Source organism: Dromaius novaehollandiae, chromosome 1, assembly GCF_036370855.1.
Source record: "Dromaius novaehollandiae isolate bDroNov1 chromosome 1, bDroNov1.hap1, whole genome shotgun sequence".
NCBI classification, from domain to species: domain Eukaryota; kingdom Metazoa; phylum Chordata; class Aves; order Casuariiformes; family Dromaiidae; genus Dromaius; species Dromaius novaehollandiae.
This window is the reverse complement of record NC_088098.1, coordinates 203,971,767-203,991,750: the sequence shown is the minus strand read 5'-3', so window position 1 is coordinate 203,991,750 and position 19,984 is coordinate 203,971,767. Positions and strand designations below refer to the sequence as shown.

General features: G+C 37.6%; 1 protein-coding gene across 9 annotated transcripts in view; it reads left to right on the top strand.

Annotated features, from left to right (window-relative positions):
• YAP1 (Yes1 associated transcriptional regulator) overlaps positions 1–19,984 on the top strand; it is a 92,617-nt gene that overhangs the window by 47,429 nt on the left and 25,204 nt on the right. For 5 of the 9 annotated variants that reach the window (XM_064505090.1, XM_064505091.1, XM_064505092.1 and 2 more), the window contains exon 4: positions 8,594–8,707. The exons of the other annotated variants lie outside the window; for them this stretch is intronic. In XM_064505090.1, the coding sequence (XP_064361160.1) occupies positions 8,594–8,707 (114 nt within the window). The remainder of the gene's footprint in view (positions 1–8,593; positions 8,708–19,984) is intronic. 9 annotated transcript variants of the gene reach the window in all.

Sequence of the window (19,984 nt, the reverse complement as noted above, 5' to 3'; positions counted from 1 at the left end):
AAATCAGTATTTATGAAAAAGATCATACAAATAAAATATCTCTGTAAATTCTGAAGGGGAAGGGGGGGTCCAAATCTCATAATTGTCCTTCCAGTTATCCTGATTTTAAACTTTAAATTTGAAAAGCCTGTTACATCAGGCAAGAGGTTGGTGCTTGAGGTATGAGAATCTGTATAGCAATTATAATCCTCTGTTCCTTTAGTTCTGTGGGGGGGTTTCTTGTTTGTTTGTTTTCCCCCAAATGGTTGATTCAAACATTTAAGGAAGCAGAAGTTCTGCCTTAATTTCTTCTGGCTTGAAAATGCTGTTGAATTTATTGAAAACAGGATTTGTGTTAATTTTTTGTTATTTCACGTTAAAGCTATCATGCCTTTGCAATGCTCTTCTGCCTCTCCTTGCTTACTTACCAGATTTGGTGTTCTTGCATTCTTTTACATCTCCCACCTTTATTACGAACAACTCATTCTTCTGTCTTCCCTAAGTGAATATAGCAAACACACGGAAAAGTCTTGTTTAGCGGCAGAGATGTTTTGGCTTTTCCTCTTTCTCTCCTGTGATTTCCAAAATCCTGTATCATGGTAATTATTCCTCCAGCTCAGGAAGTCAGATGTCTTCTCCTGGAATATAGAACTGTTTTTTTCAGCTAGTCTGTGGGAGCCATCGCTAGACAGCAGTATAGTATGCTTGTTCTTACTACAAAAACTGCTATGTATTTTCAGAGCTCCCTTGTCCTGATGGTGCGGAGAATAAGTAGATAAATTTGGTCCTATGCTAGTTTGACTGCTACACTTTTCTCTATGCTTTGTCACCTTTTGTCTGTCACTGAAGTTCACTTTTTATTTATTTTCTCACAGTCTGATTTTATTTTGTGTATGTCTGCTGTTCCTGTATTTTGCTAAGGTTATTCTCTTGTGCTGCTTTTTGTTGTCCATTTAGAAAGTTTTGTTTTGTGCTGCAATTCACATGCTGCCAGGCAATACCAAAAGACTAACAGGCATGAGCAAACTGTGCTGTTCGTGACTGAATATTGGAGGGGAAGCTAATCAAACTGCATCTCAACTTTTGGATGGCTAGACCAAGAGGTTGGATTATCCTGAAACAAATGAAGGAGTCCTGTTCAAGTTTAAGAAGTCATGATTCAAAGCAATTAGGCTTTCACTGTGTAATGTGAAAATACTTTTTTTTTTCTTTTTTCACTCTTTCTTTAAATAAACTGTAGGAAACTTACAGTTTAGAGATAATAATACATTTTTGCAGGGACACTCCTAAAGAACAGGGAGTGGGAGAAAGGGGACAGTTGCCTTGGTCTGCCTTGCCTTTGGTGTATCTCCATATTAAAACTAGATGCTCATTGCTTGAATATCAACGTAGGCTCTTTGTTTTAAGGTGGCTCATCAAACTTTCCATTGTACTAAGGATTGATAGGGAAAAATGTTGATAGTGAAGTAAAAAACACTGTACGTACCTGGATAAAACATATATCGTCACAAGTATTATCCCAGTGAAGGATCTTTAGCAAAAGAAATAAGTACACCAGTTTTAAGAGGGTAAAGAGTTGAAAAAGAATCCAAGAATTACTACTCAAGAATTACTCTTTTTTTAAAAAAAAGAGTTTAAATGAAGTTGACTGATGGAAGTGTGATCAAGTACTCTTACATTGATCTTGCTGCTCATGCAGTAGAGTTGAAACAGATCTAGGTGGGTTGTCTTGTGGCTTGAGAGAACAGACTTACAAGTTCATTGAATGTTTATGTTTAATTGCACATATGATTTTGTATTGAAGCTGAATTGAAATACTTGTAAAGTTTTTTCCCAGTGCTCTGACTTTTGATTTCTTCATGAACTTTATCAAACTTCCCTGTGTGTTGATAGTTAAGTGTTTCTGTGGCTTTTTTTTTTTTTTTTTTTTTTTTTTTTTTTTTTTTTTTGCTTAAATCAGTTGAGGTAATATGATTTAGAACTGGCTCTTTGGATGCACCTGCTGTCTCTTAATTTCCTTTTGTTTAACAAAAATCTGTTTTGAATTAAATAATATTGAACTTGCTTTTATTGTGTATAATTCTATATGTATATGATTCTGTTCCTGATACCTGATTTGTACTAACTTCAAATTAGGATTGCATATTTGTTTTTAATAAAGCTTCTTATGTCTGATTCTGTTACTTTTTACTGCTGAGTTTACAGTAACTTTTGCTTCCTTGGTGGCTTTCCTAAACAGTAAGAGAATTGGAAAAATCAAATACATAACTATCCCCTGGGCACAGTGGAACTTAAATCTCAGTGCTAGCATCGTGGTAGTTATAATTTGGATAGTCATCCCCAAGAACTGGGAAATGGAGTTTAGACTTCGAAGTCATAGGTTTCCTGGTATGAAATGTGGGCAACGAAACGTGCCCTAATGCTTTGAGAGCCTTTCGTGAAAGATATTAGGAAAAACAAATATAAGTATTGTGACAGCTGGAGGTCACTGACTTGCAAAGAAACATCCAAAATACTACAAGAGAGAATGTTTTTCTTTCTGCATAGCTCATCCTTGTACAGCACTCATTAATTGTACCTGTTAATCAGGAGTTACTATCCAAATTTTAGTAGAAGTCAAGTGTATATAATTACAGACTACCTTACGGGCTTTTGAGTAAAGTTGCGCTGTGATTAAAAAATACGAAGAACAGATTTTTAGGAGCAGTCTTAAAAGCCATGGGAGGTTTCCATTAGCTGGAACGAAGAATGGGAAAACAAACTGAAGGAGGAGGCATAGAACAGGAGGAGGAAAGTTGCTGTCTTGCGTATTGGAGACAATATCCCCTTCTAGATAAACATGACAGATGGAGTTCAGGGGAAGCAGGAAGAGAGCAACACCAGAAGATGGGGTAAGGATGCTGGCAGGTCAAAAGAAAGGTTTTAAAACTAAATTCAAAACTGGCATGGGGGAATATTGTTTAGGCTGATGTTGAGATTTTTAGAGAAATCCCACCTCCTGAAGCAACTAAAATTAGATGGAAACACTGAATATCTTTTTGCAAGTTACACTTCTTTAAGGAAATTAATAGGTGTCCAAACAGCTTCATTTTTTTCTAGCATGATTTTGTGAATGAGCGATTTTGAGTATTCTTTAACATACATCCTTCATAGGAGTGCATTGCTGTGTAGAAAGTGACTCTTGTTTTGTTTTTGGTATTTTTTGTTTCAATCTTGCTGAATTTGTTCCACGTAATCAACTGAAATGTTTTGGGCCATATGTATGAAGAGAAACACGACACTCTTTTAGATAGCATTTGCTGTTTAATTGTCTTCTGTGAAATAGGATCAAATGCAATCACAGGAAATACGCTTATCTTACTGTCAATAATGGAAAGAAAGAAAGCTTGTTATTGCTAAGTATGCAACAAGTACATAAAGTTCAGTTTCAACTGCTGTGATTATTTTTAATGTGTTTTGTATCGTTTTTCCCTAAGGGTGTTACAGAAAAAAAAATGTTGTTCTGTCGTCTTTTTAAGAAAGTATGTAGTAATAAGAAAATATGTAGTAATAAAGTTGATCATTATACTGAGGAACCTGTCTTATGCAATTCCTACTGAGATGAAGTTATAAATTTGAAAGTAAACAATGTCTGCCTCTTATATAATTAGAGTTGATAGAGATGTGATAATAAAAGTGTATTAATACACTGCCTTTCTCCAGATAGTTTTATCTTCTGAGTCATGTTTGGCTGCACTGCTCCTCTTAGCCTCCTCTGCTTGCACATAGACATCAGCTGATCAGCTCAGGTGCAGATTCCCCGTCTTTGTGCACTTTCCTCTTCCCCGTAGGCTGCAGTTTTGAATTGGGCTTCTGAAAGGCTTCTGAAAACTCATAGCCCTTGTGTCATTTTTGGGTACCTCTTAAGGTAGGTCATAGTGCCATGTTAAAGGTAGGTAGGAAAATGAACACTCTGTAGTTCATAACTCTAAAGAGATTTTTTTCCTCGGGGGAGGGAGGAATATGTCAATAGCTAAAACATGTTCTAGCTCTTCACTTCAGATTCATGCTTACTTCAGATGCAGCTTTCTCTCCTCTATGTAACCTGTCATACTACAGATCGTTTTGTGTGCAGTCAACACCACGTATCTTGTGTTGTGAAAGTCAAGTTTCTAAGTATCTCCATGGCAGTAATGTTCACTTCTTTCTTCACAAGCAAATATTCCCTGCTCCCCCTGCCTTTTTAAGTGCCTTTTTTTAAGGTTTACCAATTCACCAGAATTTCATTTTCCTAGGTTGTTCATATGTGTTCTCTTAATAGCTAAACACAGCATTTTCTAATATGCATTATCCTAGTGATAAAGTAAGTTTTGTTCATCTTCTATGTGGCAAACTCCTGCTTTTTCTCAGCTTTATTTACATTTATATATTAGAAATTATAAGGATTTCTAAGATTTACCTTATTATCCCAGCATAGCTTGAATTTGTTATGTTTCTGCTTTAATGTTACTCTTTCTGTTGCTTTCTATCTGCCAGACATGAGCTCTGCTTTGCATTCAAGATTGTGTATTTCATGGCAAAAATGGTATCTTTAAAGAGTGAGAAAACACCAAAAGGGGAGACACCTGCCAAATGGAGACACGCATGCACACCTTTAAAATTACATGTATTTATGTTAAGTTACAGCATTATATAAATGTTTAGTTACAAAGGTATGCCTTATCGTTACTTCTCTGAAGATAGCTTACATTTGGAAATTAGAATCTAATTTTTGGATAACTGTGTCTTAAAAAAAATGCCATAGTAAATGACAAGGTGAACTGGAAGACTCTTCTCTCCCTGTACAAGTAGCTTCACTGAATTGCAAGTTTATAGCTGTGATTGTATTTGGTTGAACTAAGAGACATCCAACAGAACTAGTAGGAGAGCTTGTCACAAGGATATTGTGGGTGCTACATGTTTACAGATGTTCAAGGGGAGGCTGGAGGAGTGCTTGAAAGAGAGAGCTTTTGTGGCTTACTAAATAGACAGAATATGGTTCAGGAAACCACCTGAGGTATCTGGAGGCTAGGAGAGTACTTAGAGCCACATTGTGTGTTTTGGGTTTGTTTGTTTGTTTTAAATCTGGGCATTCAGTGCCTTATTTGAAAGTTTAGAGTCTGACAGTTACTAAGTAGGCTGCTTTCAATCAACTATCAGCAATAAATCTGTGCACCCAAAACAAGTCTTTGTCCCTTTCAGTTGCTGAAGGACTTCACTCAAGTCCATCACAGCTCTCTACCCCTGATGCTGTTGCCCATTCTGGGCAGTAGGTGCTAGGGAAACCAGCGTGTATTCAGCAGCACTCCTTGCAGCTTCTTGCTCTTAGGTATTATTTTGGGCCTCTTGTAACTGCTGGCTTAAAAACCCCTAGTGCACTGATGAGAGTGCACTTAACATTTAGCAACTGTAGCCTCCTTGCAAGAAGTCTAATCAGCAGTTGAGGATTTCTCTGGTAGTGAGGTCATCTTGGCTCAAAGCGCATTATTGCATGTTTTCTTGGCACTGGGCATGTTTCTCTGAGAGGTACTCTTTCTGCAAATGCTGTCCAGTGCTCATCTGCCATTTTTATGATACTCGGTGATCATCGTGACCTTGATGCTTGATGCCTGGGCTAGATGGACGCTTGGTTGGATCCAGCATGGTTGTTCTTATGTAACATGGGTTAAAGTAATTATAGACATTTTTAGTGTGCAGATCTGAAAAGGAACAATACAGAGCTTATATAATTTAAGCTACTTTAAAAACTTAAGCTAATGCTGAGAATTCTGTTCCTTTTGAGCCCTTTTGGGGAAGGAGGACATACAATGGCACAGGAATATTCCTAGATGCTCTTGAGTGAATGTTTCTGCTACCCTTCACCGTGGTGTTTCATGTTTTCTCTGCTACTTGCTTCTAACACAGAGTTTGTCAGAGAGCCAGTTACAAAATCAGGCTGGTAGTCATTGGTTTTACCACCTCTCAGAAAACTAATACTAATCAATTTTGGAACTACTATTTCAAAGTGTAGGGGCAACAGCAGAAACATGAGAACAGTTTACTGGCTGGGGAAGAAAGCAACATAGTGTTTAATGCTAAAAGTTTCTAAAGATGAAAGTCTGTTTCTGCAGCTGTTGATGGCACTAGGCAAGGAAGACTTGCTACTGGGGCAGCCAGGTGAGCAGAGAGACCTTTAGTGTCCTGTCCGCAGCTGTTGTATTTTATTTAGAAACGGAACCCAGCCCAGGTTTGGATCTCATAAGCTAATACTCTTTAGATCATTGAATCTAATAAGCAGTATTCTTCTGAAAGGTAGGTGGACTGAACAACTCCTGGCATTCTGCTTCAAAGGCATTTTGTTCTTATTTACTACAAAGAAACATGCTAGACTAGTGTACACTTTACTTGATGTTCAGCAGGACTGACATCCCAAGGCTAGTTTTGTTTTTCCTAGAGCCAGCTGTTCTTTTGGCTTTGGAGTTCAGAAGAGATTTTCTCACTGAGCTTCATCTCCTAGGGATGTGCGGATTCGAAGGACTCGGGGGGGGATGGTAGTGAGAAGGTCTGTCCATATGGCAAGAATGTTGGCTTAACACCTGAGGGACCTGTTTGGTTCTTTGTTGGGTTCTACACTTGGATGATTTGGGACAAGTGTCTCAGTTTTATAAAATAGCATCTGGATGATTAGCTGGCTGGTCTTTTGGGTGTGATGACAAAGTACAAGGTTCTTTGAACTTGAACTTTGAATTCTGCGTAGGTGTCCTGTTATACTGTGGATATTTTAAGATTTATGAATGTTTCCCGTGTTTTCATCCTTTCTTGCCCATCCTGTTTACTAGCCCCTGATAAAAGCCAAGGTACTTTTGTTACTTGTACGCAGTATTTAAAGCTTGTGAGTACTGAGCGTAGGAAGGAGGTTTCCAATTGTTAGATCACTGTTTGTCCTCACTTAAAAACTTGCATCTGTAATGATGGAGTGGTGAGTTTGGTTGAGAAAGGCGTAGCTTCCTTGGCCAGAATGGAAGCGCCTAAGTTAGAAATATAGCTTGCAGGGCATCTTCTTGGGCCAGATTCTAGAGTAAAAAAATTCTGGTTGTGCTTTTGGATATTACTGGAGTGCTATCTAATGGTTATTTTACTCTTTTTGACATTCTCCTGAGAACATAGTTTGAGATTAAGCAAGCAAATCCCCTCCCCTCCGCCCCCCAGACTTTTAAACAATGTCAATCTTCAACAGTAGCATGACTTCAGAACAAACTGAGAGCGAAAGAATTACTATACTTTAACACTGATACAGTAGATACTTCAGGCATTTATATGAATTTTTGTGTGTATATCTGAATCTCATGTGTGAAGTTTTAATGACTGTGCATACTTAACATAATGCACCTTACATTATACAGAACGGTCTGTTAGTCAAAGTCTAATAGCCAGATGGCTGTTACTAGTGTTTTAATATATTACACTGAGAAAGAGCAGTAAGAAAGGTTAACCTGCTTCCTGGAGCAGGTCCTGTTCTAATTTCTTTTACATTCTTAACATTTGTAGTAGGTTTCTTGATATATCATCTTAAGATTGTATTTAAGTCTAAAGAAATAAGGGTAAGACTTTCCTGTACCCAATTTAGATAATTTTTAAAGTCTTTATCTGTATGATAGATCTAAGAATCTAAAACATGCATTTGTAAAGCACCTGTCAGATAAAATGAGAAAAACCCAGCTTGGAGAATGGCTTTCAGACTAAGCAAAATACAGATGAATGTACATGATCTTGCATACATGAGAATGAGTGGTTCACAGACTGTATCAAAGTGAAAGGTGGTTTTCTTGGAAGCTGCAGTTTGGAACATAAGAGAAACCCCTCAATACTCTGTATTCAGGAATTAACTGGACTCCAAAGCACCACCACCTGCCTCCCTTCACCTGTTCCTAAATGTAGGTTTCCATGAGTGTGCCTTCCTGCTCATAGAGGTGTAGCGCTGCTGTTCTAGTGCTTTGTCTTTCTGTCTATTCCTGCTGTTTTTTGACCTTTGTTTTTTCATTTGCTTTTTTTGTGTCCTGCTCTTCGGGTTTGTGTTTCTGTGTTTGCTGCAGCCTTTAACGCTTTCACAGCAAGTTACAGTATGAGGAAAGGGGAAAATAAGTCATGACTTTTTTTAATTGGTTATGGAAGAGCAAAATATAATTTTAGAATCTTGTCATGTTACGTTGCTGCTGCTGCTGGCCTTTATTCTCTAGATGAACTTTTCCATGAAAGGTAGACTATCCTTATTCTTTTTTCTGGTGCTCATGCTGGTTTCATTCTGGCAGGCTTGATTTATTGCTGGTTTTGTACTATAAGGCTATAGCAAAACAAAGTGTCACAAGTATGTAAAAGGATGATAACAGCTTCTTCAAAATTGAACTCCAAATCTTAAATAAAAATGATAAAGTACTTTCTATTCTTTGATTTCCCACCTGCCACTTCTTTGCCCTTATCCCAGAAATGTTAGACATGAGCTTGGAACTCTCTTGTTTCATGTACTGTTATATATGTAAAATGTTGGAATTTTTTTTAGATCAGTTTTCCGCTGGAGCAAACAAGAGCCCGCCATGAATTCCTTCCTTCTATATTGCAGGCCCACTCCCCGATGGATGGGAACAAGCTATGACCCAGGATGGAGAAATTTACTACATAAACCATAAGAACAAGACCACATCTTGGCTAGACCCAAGGCTTGACCCACGCTTTGGTAAAAGTTCATCTCACTTCAGAATTTTTGATCCGCTTCAGTTCACTTAGCAGCTTTCATTTTGCAGGCATATTTTGGAAACTTTTTTGTAGTAAGATTAAATAAGATTAAAATAGATTTTAATTTTAATCATAGAGATCTTACTTAAATCTTTTTTCTCTTTTTTCTTTTTTTCCTGAAGGATTAGCTTATATCCTGTAGGAGTATACGTCACCAAAGTCTCTAATGCTAGGTGTTGGGATTTTGCCATGTGATCCATACAGTTCCCAAACTTGGTGGCATTCAGGAACAACTTGTCTGAGACAATTTTGTTCAAGCTCCCTTAAACTTGCAAAATTCTACACCAGAAAAGCCTTTTAATTCCCAAATACATAATTACTTTCCTTTGCACTATGCTAAAGAGGTCATTGTCTAATAACGATTTATGCACTTGAAACATATACCAGCTTATAATTCCAGCTTGTCACAGTGATGATCATGAAAAAAAATTCTGTTTTAAACAATATGAAGAGAAACATTTAGTTCTGTTTTTTCTACATTAATCTTCTTTTGAGGGGTAAACAGTATTAATTAGACTATGTTACATTGAAAATAGAAATAGTCACTTAAATTAGGGATCAGAAGATCTAGATGTAAATATTTAACGTGATAGAAGTGATATTTCAGGTTTCTGGCAATGTTTTTCTACACTAATGTTCTGGCAATGTTTCTCTACAGCAGAGAAGAGCAGAGATGCAAACTTTGCAATAAAATACTGCCACTATTGATACAAATAGCAATCGAATATAACATTGTTAAGAGACATTTAAATGAGCTCCTTAGATCATCCAAGTGATTGTTCTTAGGTATTTGCTACTTTATTTTTGTAAGAAGTCATGGCGTGTGTATATAAACTTTATTAGATGTAATAATTTGTCCTTGATCTGTTTTCCCGATAACTTACTATTTTCAACTCATTTGGATTTTAGTTATTTTTTGCACAGCTATGGAAAAACCAGTAGGGGTTAAAAAAGAGAAAATCATTGTGGTTTTCCAGCTTCAGTTTTGGACTCTGTGCAACTAAATGAAAACAGTGTGCAGATCACTGAGTAGGTCAGGCTGAGGGGATACAAAGCCTTTGAAGCTTTACAGGGGTTGACCTAACAACAACTGTGGGCCCCTTTTGGGAGAGGCATTAACTCCATGAATGCCGTATAAACACAGAGCTGCAAAACTCAACAGTCACTGCTCTGTTTTGTTTTTATGAAATGGCTGTTAAAATTTTCAGCGTTTTTGTTTTGTAGGCTTACATTAAACATCCATTTGCTCTTACGGAAAACACTAGATTGTCACACTGTTTATAAACTGCTCACTAGTTTGTAGACAGGTTGAACCACTGTGCAACTTGAGCCCAAAGGTGGGGCATATATATAGAGAGAGAGATGATTGTCAGCTTTGGCAGATGTCCATGTTGGCTTTGACACCTGCCTGCAGGTTGCAGACCTGTTTGTGTATTGCAGGAGGAGTGTGTGGGTAATCTGCAGCTTCACAATTACTGAATATGTGAATAAGGCTTAAAAGGAAGCAGTCATTTCGAAAATCAGTGTCGCCTTTTGCAGTGAGAAGAGGCAGGCCAATTAGATTTACTTAAGTAATCTTGCAGTATATGTATATTGCTTTTCTTTGTGTTACTTTAGAGTTTAGAATGACGAGAGCTGGATAGGCCAGCTGGGACTAAAAAGGAGTATGGAAAAGGCTTTAATTGACAAAGGTCATGAGTGAGATGAATCTTGTTTCTCAGAGCTGTTTTGTACTCCTGTAAATAGTGTGTCTAACTCTAAGGGTAAAAGCTACTTGTCTTGTGCATGCTGAAGCTCCATGAAATGTTAAGGCTGTGCAGTTAAAACTGAAAGAAGTTAGAAATGTCCAAAAGACTACATAAGGGTTTCTTGCTGCATAGCTTCCCTTTTTGGGCCCACTGTGTATGTGTATCCCAGACAGGCTTGAGTACATGCCAAGGCTCTTTATTTTGTGGTCGGACTTTTAATCTGTTCCAGACCTTTTCAGTCAAAGAGCTCAAGTGTAACTGAAAGGGGCAGGAAAGAAAAAAAGAAAAAAAGCATGTGGGCTCTTCTGATCTAGAGTGACGGCAAATAGAGACAAGCTGCTAGCTGCTGTTGAGCTTGAAGGAGTTTTCCTTGAAATCTGAAGTTGTATGTGTTGTATTGTGGTTTATATTTTTACCATTTGAGCCAAAAAAAATAAAAAATCTTATTTCTGTTGCTTTCTTACTTGTGACCCTCTTAAGCCACTCCAGTAAAGAAGAAGAAAATCTGTTTGACAGAGCTAACTTACTGCGCCTGACACTTATTTATCATGTACAGATCTTCAAGAAATATGTGCTGTGACCCTAAATAAAATGTGAATGACTCGGAGGTTTACCTTTCAGTGCTCAGTATGGGTTGAAAATCCAATTTATTTCTGAGGGTTGCCATACCCTTTTGTATCCTGATGTTTTAATATAAGGGCTTGGTTTTTGTTACATTGTGACTATTAACACTTTCAAAAGCAATAGGTGAATGCATCCTTGTAATGTGAAGTTCTTGATCAATACAATGGTATTAATGTTAATTAAAAATGAAGGAGAAATTCACTTCTTCCTTGATGCTGCCTCCTTCATCAATCCGAAGAATCACCGAAAACAGTACAGCTGCTGAATGGTATGTGCAAACATACTCTTCTGTTGCAGTATTCAGAAACAGAAGGTACGAAGAGTGTTTCCCTCACTATTTCTGAATTCTCCACTTCCAGGGAGTCAGCCCTTATTTGTCTCTGTTTCCCTTCAGATGGAAGCTTCACATTCATCTTTATTTTCTCTAGTAGGTGTGCATAGAAGTTTTTTTCAAAGTAGTGCTGCGAACTATTTGTTAATGTGGCTAGAAAAGAGGGAGGGAAGGAGGATCAGTTTAAAGGCAAACACACCTACTGACTTACTTGGTAAAGGGCATTTGGGTTTTGCATTCATGCCTTTAAACAGAAAGTAAAAGGATGCGGTTGGTGTGGATTCTTTCCTGGAGCAGGCTTTTAAGACTAATGCATCAGATAAGAGTTGCTGTCAGAATACCCTGCTGTGGAGTAGGCTGGGTCTAAAATCTGTGTGCTCCAAGTTGAAAATAAGAACTTAAACCCAAGGCTTCTTTCTAACGTATTTGAAATGGGCTTGAAGTCTTCAGCTGCATCACTTAAACTGCAGCGAAGTCTTGCTGTGGTTCTGATACTGATCCTCCTAGTGTGTATATGTGGCTTTAGAACAGTTTTGAGTTAGAAGAGTTGATGATCCTTTAAATCTAGGAAAGGACTAAATATGAAAGGAGGATCTTCCCATGCCAAGCACAGACCATCATAAAAGATCACATGGGATCAAAGGAACGGGGCTGGGGGGCACTTCCTCAGGCCTGTGTTGGCAGGATTCCTTGTGCTAGCAGCGCATCTGGTACAGACGTGCTGTCCAACCTTTCTCAGTGCCTTTATTTCTTGGAGATTATTTCCTTAAGAGAATTAGTCAGGTGGAGCTAGCTTTTCAGAGTGTTTTTTCTTTTACTAGCTTCTTCCCTCCTCTGCCATTGTCCATTGGCCATTTTTCACAGATCCCAGTATTTCTTGATAGTCAAAGAATGTCTCAGTAGGAAGCAGATCAGCTAAGCATGCTGAGTAGTTGGAGTTGATGAAGTAGAACATCTGCTTTTTCTATAAAACTTAATTTCCTAGAATCGGTTAAAGAAAGTTTGGAAACATCCAACTTTATTGCCGCAAGTTTCCAAGATTTGGCTTTTGCCTCAAATAGCATTAAGGGCTTTTAACTGTTACTTCAGTTTGCAGATGGTAGGACTGGTTCTTGAAACACAAGTAAAAATAATTTGCCTTTTGAGGGTACTTAATTTGTTAGTTTCAAAGATGGATGGTGAACTCAGAAAAAGTGGGCAAACATCAGAAACTGGTAATTCATTTCTGTGTCTCTGTTGAGTTAACCTGAGTCTTAAAGTTTTCACACAAGTGCTCCGTTAGAGTATTTGGACAAATGTGTCTGCAGGCATTGGAGTAAACCAAGATACTGTTTCACATTTTTGTTAGATTATTTCAAACTTCAGTTTTATAGGTTTGTTACTAGTGGTCATACTAGCCTTACACATGTCCAGTCTTTTTCCTTCTGTTCTTTTCAGCGTTGGAGCTGCCAAATGGTGTATGAAGCAAGAGCTGTGACCTCAGATTGAAATCGTTGCCACAACTTCATTTTTATCACTCCCAGTTAGGGAGTTCTGTATGAATTTTGGATGAGGGGAAAGGCAAGGCAAGACAGTGTTTAACATCATTGTGGAAAGGTGCACAGAGCCTCTGTGGCAAGTAGTTGCTTAAACTACCCATAAAAAAAGGAAGGAAAGTGATGGTAACAGCAGGAGCATCGAGAATGCACATTGGGTTTTTCTGCTTCCTTGTTTCGTGCAATGCAAGAACAGTATACCTTTAAACTTGCAAAGGGCTTGGTCACAACTAGTGAAAGAAAATACGGACTCTAGATTCATTGCAGTAAGCTGTCAGAAGCAAAAAAGGCATGAGATTTGGTTATTTATGAAGAACAAGCATATCCTAATGCATTGAAACACCTATTTATCATTTTCTTGAAAAGCTTGAAATGCACTAAAAACACCTTAAGTTTTGGAGCATCTACTAACTTTAAAGTATTATGAATTAAAAGGAAGTATTTTGTAGTGTTGTGTTATCCCTTACCTGTCTAATGTGTTGTTTAACACCCATCTTTAAATCTGCCTCACTAAAGGCAGATTTGTGGACATCATAGAACTGGAACGCTAGTCCAAAAAACTTTTGTTAGGCTTTGAGTTTTTATCTGGTCACAGTGGCCTCTCAGATTTTATTATTCATTATTATTATTATTATTTTTTTTAAGTTCTAGGTCTGTCTTCTATCTCTGCCCAAAAGCAGGACATGAGAACATGAGCCACAGTTGTTTTTGATCTGCAAATTCAGTGGCATATCCTTTTTACGTGCTGTATCATTAAAACTAAATGGTTTTGACTCATCTGAAAGGTCTCTTGGTGTTTGCTTTTTCACTTCCCTGTTCCTGTTTTTCCAGAAGAACAGTTTCAGGAGATCCTGTAGGATGGAGAAAAGACTTAGTTATTTTGTTATGTATTTTGAAGAAAGGTTACATACTGAGCAACATCGGTTTTCAGTGAAATGCTGACTTGTGTCAGAATGAGGTTGTTGTGAGTCCGCGGAGGCAGATGAAATTTCACTGGCTAGAGTCCCTTTTTATAGGAGATGCTGCTCTATAAAACAACACTGACAATAAATGCTTATCAATTATTCCTCATTGTACATCAGAAAATGAAAGGTTGTTTTGTATGAAAGCAGTATGTGCTTATTTCTGTTTACTGAATGGAGTTCACTGAAGAAATCATTAAATTGGCCCACAAGTAATTTACAAACTACATTATGTAGAATATTGGTACACTAATAAAATAAAAAACTTTTTTATTAAAGATTTTTGAGGGTGATAGGTTTATATGGGCTTATAGCTGCTTTTGTTTCAGAATAGTTTAATCTTTTAATGAGAAAGGGGAATTGCTGCTGCTGATACCTTTATGCCAGTATAAATACCTGCATCTCTGTTGTTGTGCTAGCACACCTATGACAGTAAAAGAAAACTGCACTCCTACTGAGACCAGTTTACCCTCCTGTATTCTTCTAACACTGCAGATTGTATGTCTCTGTAAATGCACCTTGGAAATTGAAGGTGCATCATTTGAACAACCATTCATTATTATCTGCAGTCTGTAAGTGTTTAGATAATTTTTATGTTTTTATACAAAAATATATATTTTTATGTACTCTATAGGAAATCGTTTATAATCTAAAATTCAAAGATGTGTCAGTTGTCCTTTTTCTTCAGTTCAGTCATTTTGAAACATGGTTTCAGTTTGTTTTTTAATTAAAAAAAAGTTTTACACTGTTTCTTGACAATATACTGCTGATTTAAAAAATTGCATTTTTTAATTGGATTTTTGGATTTGGATTTTTTTTTAATTGGATTCCACTGGGAAGAAGCATGTCAGTTCTATTCAGTAAGTAGATTTTAAAATGTTGAAGTATTTTTAAATTGTTTAGATTTCTAAAGTTAAAATTGATTTTAAATATTAGAAAATGTTTTGGTTTGTATGCCTGCACTGGAGAGAAGTTTCTTATAGCTATTTACATTGCTGATAAAGCTTGTTTATATTTGCTCTTCTGGCTAGCCAAAGTATTTTAGTTCTTCTGAATTTTTATCAGCTTCAGTGAAAGCGCTTCCTAAAAATCGCTATTTGCTGCCATGGGAAAAAAGTTAGATCCCTGAACAACTGCAACAGCATTTTACTCCACTTTAGTTTCACATGTCAAATGTTAGTTTCAGGGGACAATTTGGTGATGTTGTAAAATTATAGCAACGGTCTCAAACTGTTTCACCTCTGCATTTTAGGATACAAAACAAAAATTTTTTTTTAGGACAATGGCAGCTTTATCAAAAGCAAACTAAGGACTGCTTATGTTGTCTTCCACTTTTTTAATTGCGGGGTGCCTTAGTGATAGAAGAGCAAAAAGAAAAATATGATTTCACTTTAATACAAATAGTTAATAAATGCAAAGTAATCAAGCCATAATTTGGATGTGCTTCTGTATAAATTAGTATTTTGACTGGATATACCTTGTTTTAAGCAGGAGTCCAACTTAAGAGTATGAGAATTTATTTCTACCTGATGATGGCACTGAGGCACATTTACTACAGGAAAGATGAGCTTGGAGAACAGTCTGTGTTTCAGCTTTACCTCTCACTCTAAGCTCCAGGATTCTCAGATTAATCTATAAACAAAATGAAAAACAATGGAAATACTTTATTGTGCTGATTTGTAGGTTGATGTTTCATAATGCTGCCATTATAAAACAACTCGAATTTCCTTAAAATAATATAGCAGGATATTTTAAAGAATGCAATCCAAAAACATACCTTGCATCCTGATCAAACAACAAACTGTTGTACCAAGTCTCTGTAAAAAAGCCATTTGGAACAAGTTTTAATTCCTTCCGAGGCTCATTCTTTTAAATCCTGCTAGTAATTTTTTCTTCACAGCTCTTTTCAGTTTAATCAAAGGATTTTTTTTCTTTGCCTCTGTTGCAGTGCTACAGACCAACATCAGTCAGAAACCTGGATATAGCCAAAAATGATCCACAAAGAGTTGTCTAATGTCCAAATGAAGCTGAAAGGGAAAATTGCTCTTTCTCAGTTCCCTCTTTGCTATAAACCTAATTCTTGCTTTTAAGAACTGTCAGTTATAGTTTGCTCAGATCGTAGCAATATTTGGGACTTTTTTGTTGTTGTTTAAATAAAAGATAACATCCTTCCATTTAGAGATTAAAATTAGTTTGGGTTTTGAAGAGCAAAATGATAAATATGAAAAGACATCACACGTTCAGCTTTGTCTGTTAACTGTTAAGGGTGCTCTGCAGCAATCCTTGCATATAATGCTGCATCGGGGAAAGGTACTGCGATACTGTAAACTGTGAGCGCCCCAGGACGTGCGGTTTAGACTGGCACAGGATCCAGGGAGGGGGAGAATTAGCCTTCTCTGTTTGACTTGTAACAATCTGCTGACCTTTTCCCTCAAACACCAATGCCGGATAATCGTTTACCTCTTTTGTTGTCTGCATTAAAGATGTAGACGGTTGTCTAATTTTTTTCCTGTACCTGTAAAGTGTTCATTACCTGCTGCAGCACAAAACTGGCATTTTGCTGTTGAGTTTGGATAGTGGAACATTTACTGTATAATGTTTGAACACCCCAAACTCTCAAATAGTTTTCAAAAGCATATTGCAACTACTGTGATTGACTGTATTCTGCAGATTGGGAGGCTTAACCATGTTATAGGACTGCAAAATCTTTTTTTATTGTCTTAAGTTGCCCGTGTTTTTTAACTTGTCTGCCCCTCCTCCTCTTCCTCTTCCTCTTCTTCCTCCCCCTCCTCCCCCTTCTCCCCCTCCTCCCTCAAATCCCCCTCTTCTAGAAACAAAGGCTTGTTTGTTCCTTGCCTGCCTGTGAGGTCTTTGCAGCTTGCTCTGGGTGGGTGCAGAGCCCCTTCTTTAAATACTTTCCATAGCCAAGGAAGGTAAGGAGCAGGACGCATCAGAAAACTGAGAAGTCCTAGCTCTAACAGATAAGTGAAGCTCTTTGCCTTTGAATTGAAGGCATTTAAAATGAGCTGTGGATTTAAGGAGCACCACAAAACCATGAGGTGTGAAAATACAAAAGGTGCTTGCGTGACATCACACCGATAGGCATATTCTTCAGAGCGCAGGTTTCTGCAATCGTGTCCTCAGTCAGTAATGGAAAAAAGCCCTTAACCTCTGGTTTGTTCTCTTTATTAAATACTGTGTTGGAAATGATAGAAAATTGCATTCTTCTTTCTGCTTCTCTTGAAGATAACATACTTGTGTAATCAGCCAGGGTGGCTAAAAATCATTCAGTGTTACTAATGCTTTTTTCTTTCTTTCTTTCTTTTTTTTAACACCCCCCCCCCCACACACACACACACACACTGGTTCTTCACTTAGGTATGTTAAGTCAATAAAATTGAGTTAGCAGTGTCCTCTTTTAATTTCCAAACTTTTAGTATAACTTCAGAGTTGAAAGTATTCCCCTCTTACGAAAAACATCTCAATGATCTATGCTGAGACCAGTTTAAAGTCACGTCAATTGGAAGTCTGTGGGACTTGCATTCTTAAAATAGGAAAATGCTTTAAAAAAATCCTTTTAAAAGATATATGAATAAGAATGTAGAGACTAGATCTTAGATCCAGCTTCTGAAGAGTTCCCAAAGAAATTCGTGTGTGATCATATAATTAAACTGCCTCTACATATTTATTGGTAAATGCTAAGTATACACTAAAGTCTCAATATCTTGTGATACTCATATTTTAGAGACACTTTTAGTTAGAAGCATTAGTTTCAAAATGCACATTAGAAGGCATCTCAGGGATGTAGGATGGTGGAGTAAAATGAAAAGTGTCAGACAAACATGATTTTTTTCTTACATTTTAAGTTGCAAAGTCAGTAGATAGGAAGAGTGGAGTAAATTTTGTGATCAGCAGAGAGGACAGCAATAATACAAGCAGTTGTCAGAAAGTTACATGTATGTAAAATATGAAAAACTTAGAATGAGAGGAAAGTTATTCCCAAAGCTGTGTATTAGCGGAATAGAGACCTGGTGAAGTGATACTTGCATGTTGCATGCAGGAAAACATGTTGAAAGCATGTTAATGATATTACACATATGTCTGTCTGAAGTTAGGAACTGCTGAATTTATGTGAGGTTATCTGTAATGTGGCATGGCTGTCAACTACGCGAGGCAGTGACTCTGGAAACTGTGTTTATATAAATGGAGACTAGACCGTAAAGATGGCCTTTTTAACCAGATGAAAGTGGACATTCTTCAGCTTTGGGTACTTTCTTTTTACAAGCTTGATAGTTTGAGGTAGTCTGCTTTTAACTTAAATGAGCTGCTTTTTTTCTTCTTTTTTTCTTTTTTTAGGCGATTTCATAGGTAGTTGTAATTTTCTAACCTTTGTCCCCTTTTACTTTCAACTGTAATTGACCTTCCACTGTGTTTAATAACAGGGTTTGAATCCTGGAACTTCTGAAGTGTAGCACAGACTCCTGCTTCAGTTACAGGAAGAACTACGTTAGCTAACAGCAGGAGAACGCTGCTCTTTTCTCTTGTCCCCTGCTAACGCTCTCATTTTCTGCCTTGGAGATGAAAGAGGATAGGATGCAAAAAGCAAAAGACATGGTCCTGGTTGCAGACTTGGTAGGATTCTGGGCAGAAAGGAAGGAAGGAGCAGATACATTCCCCACCAGAGCAGCGTCATGTCTAGCTCATGAGAGAGCTGCTAGGTGGGCTGCCTTTCTTTTGCATTGTTATCTCCACCTTCAACTTTGTCCTAACTCAATAAATGTAAATAGTCTGACTGCCATCAGTCTTCCAGCAGAGGCTGCCCAGTTGAGTTCCTTTTTTACTGTTCGCTGCTCGGGTCCTTGCAAGGCAACTCTTGGTGCTGTTGAAACTTCTGCTAAGCCGTTTCTGGTAACTTGGGCCTTACAAGCCTTTGGTGTCCTGTTCAGCAGAGCAACAAGCTGTCCTGCCTCTGGCTGTTGCTGGCCTAGGGGTCATAGTTCATGTTGCAAAGCTGGTTGGTTGATTGATCCTGATCAACTTCTTCCTGAAGTTCAGTTTTGACGATGAAGTACAGGATGTCTTGTAAGAACAGCTGCTTGATTTTAAGCGTTATCCACTGCTCCTTCAGTTTCCCACATTTTTTGTTGTTGTTGTTTTGGGAGTTTTTTTGCTCTGTCAAGATGGGACTTCCAGGTTGGAATTGACTCTCCTGCCCTTGTGTATTTGGTCTGTTGATTCTGCTTGGCACTGGGATCCTTTTTCTACCATTTCCCACTTCATCTGTTCACCTGCCTTGACAGGAAGTTTTATCCTATTTATAATGATATGTATGAAGTTCTCACAAGTAACTACATAAAAAATGAAAGATTATTTCAAATTACTTTAGGCATATGGCACTTCATTTTATTTCGACTCTAGACTCCTGAAAACAGGACTACGTTTAGTTTAGACTGTTGACTCTGTGCTTGAGCTGTGGAATGGTTAAAAGCGTTGACTGGAGAGTGAAGTCTGTCACTGTTCTTGGTGGGAATTTTTTTTTCCTTTCCATTCTCACTGCAGCAAGTAATACAGTATTTCTTCTTCATATGTTACCTCTCAGTGGAAAGATGAACTGGGGAACAGTTGCAAGGGAAAGGAAGCAAGACTGTGAGGCAGCAGCCTTTTTTACTACTTTTATGAGATGATTAAATTATGTAGAATTTCTTGGAGCAAAAGAAAGGCACTTCTGTACTTTACAGGCTGTTAGTTGAGCACACAAAAAACAGTTGAGTTGAAGAGAAAAGGGTGATGTAGATTCTTTATAAGATAATGTTTCTTGCCTACATTAATTAAAAGCATTAGTGTTCTAGGAATCCCGATATATGAAGAATTCATTCGAATTAAGACAACACATGGGTTTTCTTTATACCAGAACAGCCCATCGTCCTAAAAGAAGCTCATTGCCTTTCCTCCAGCCCGTCGTCCTAAAAGAAGCTCATTGCCGTTCCTCTTAGTTCCCATAAACCATAATCCTCTTTC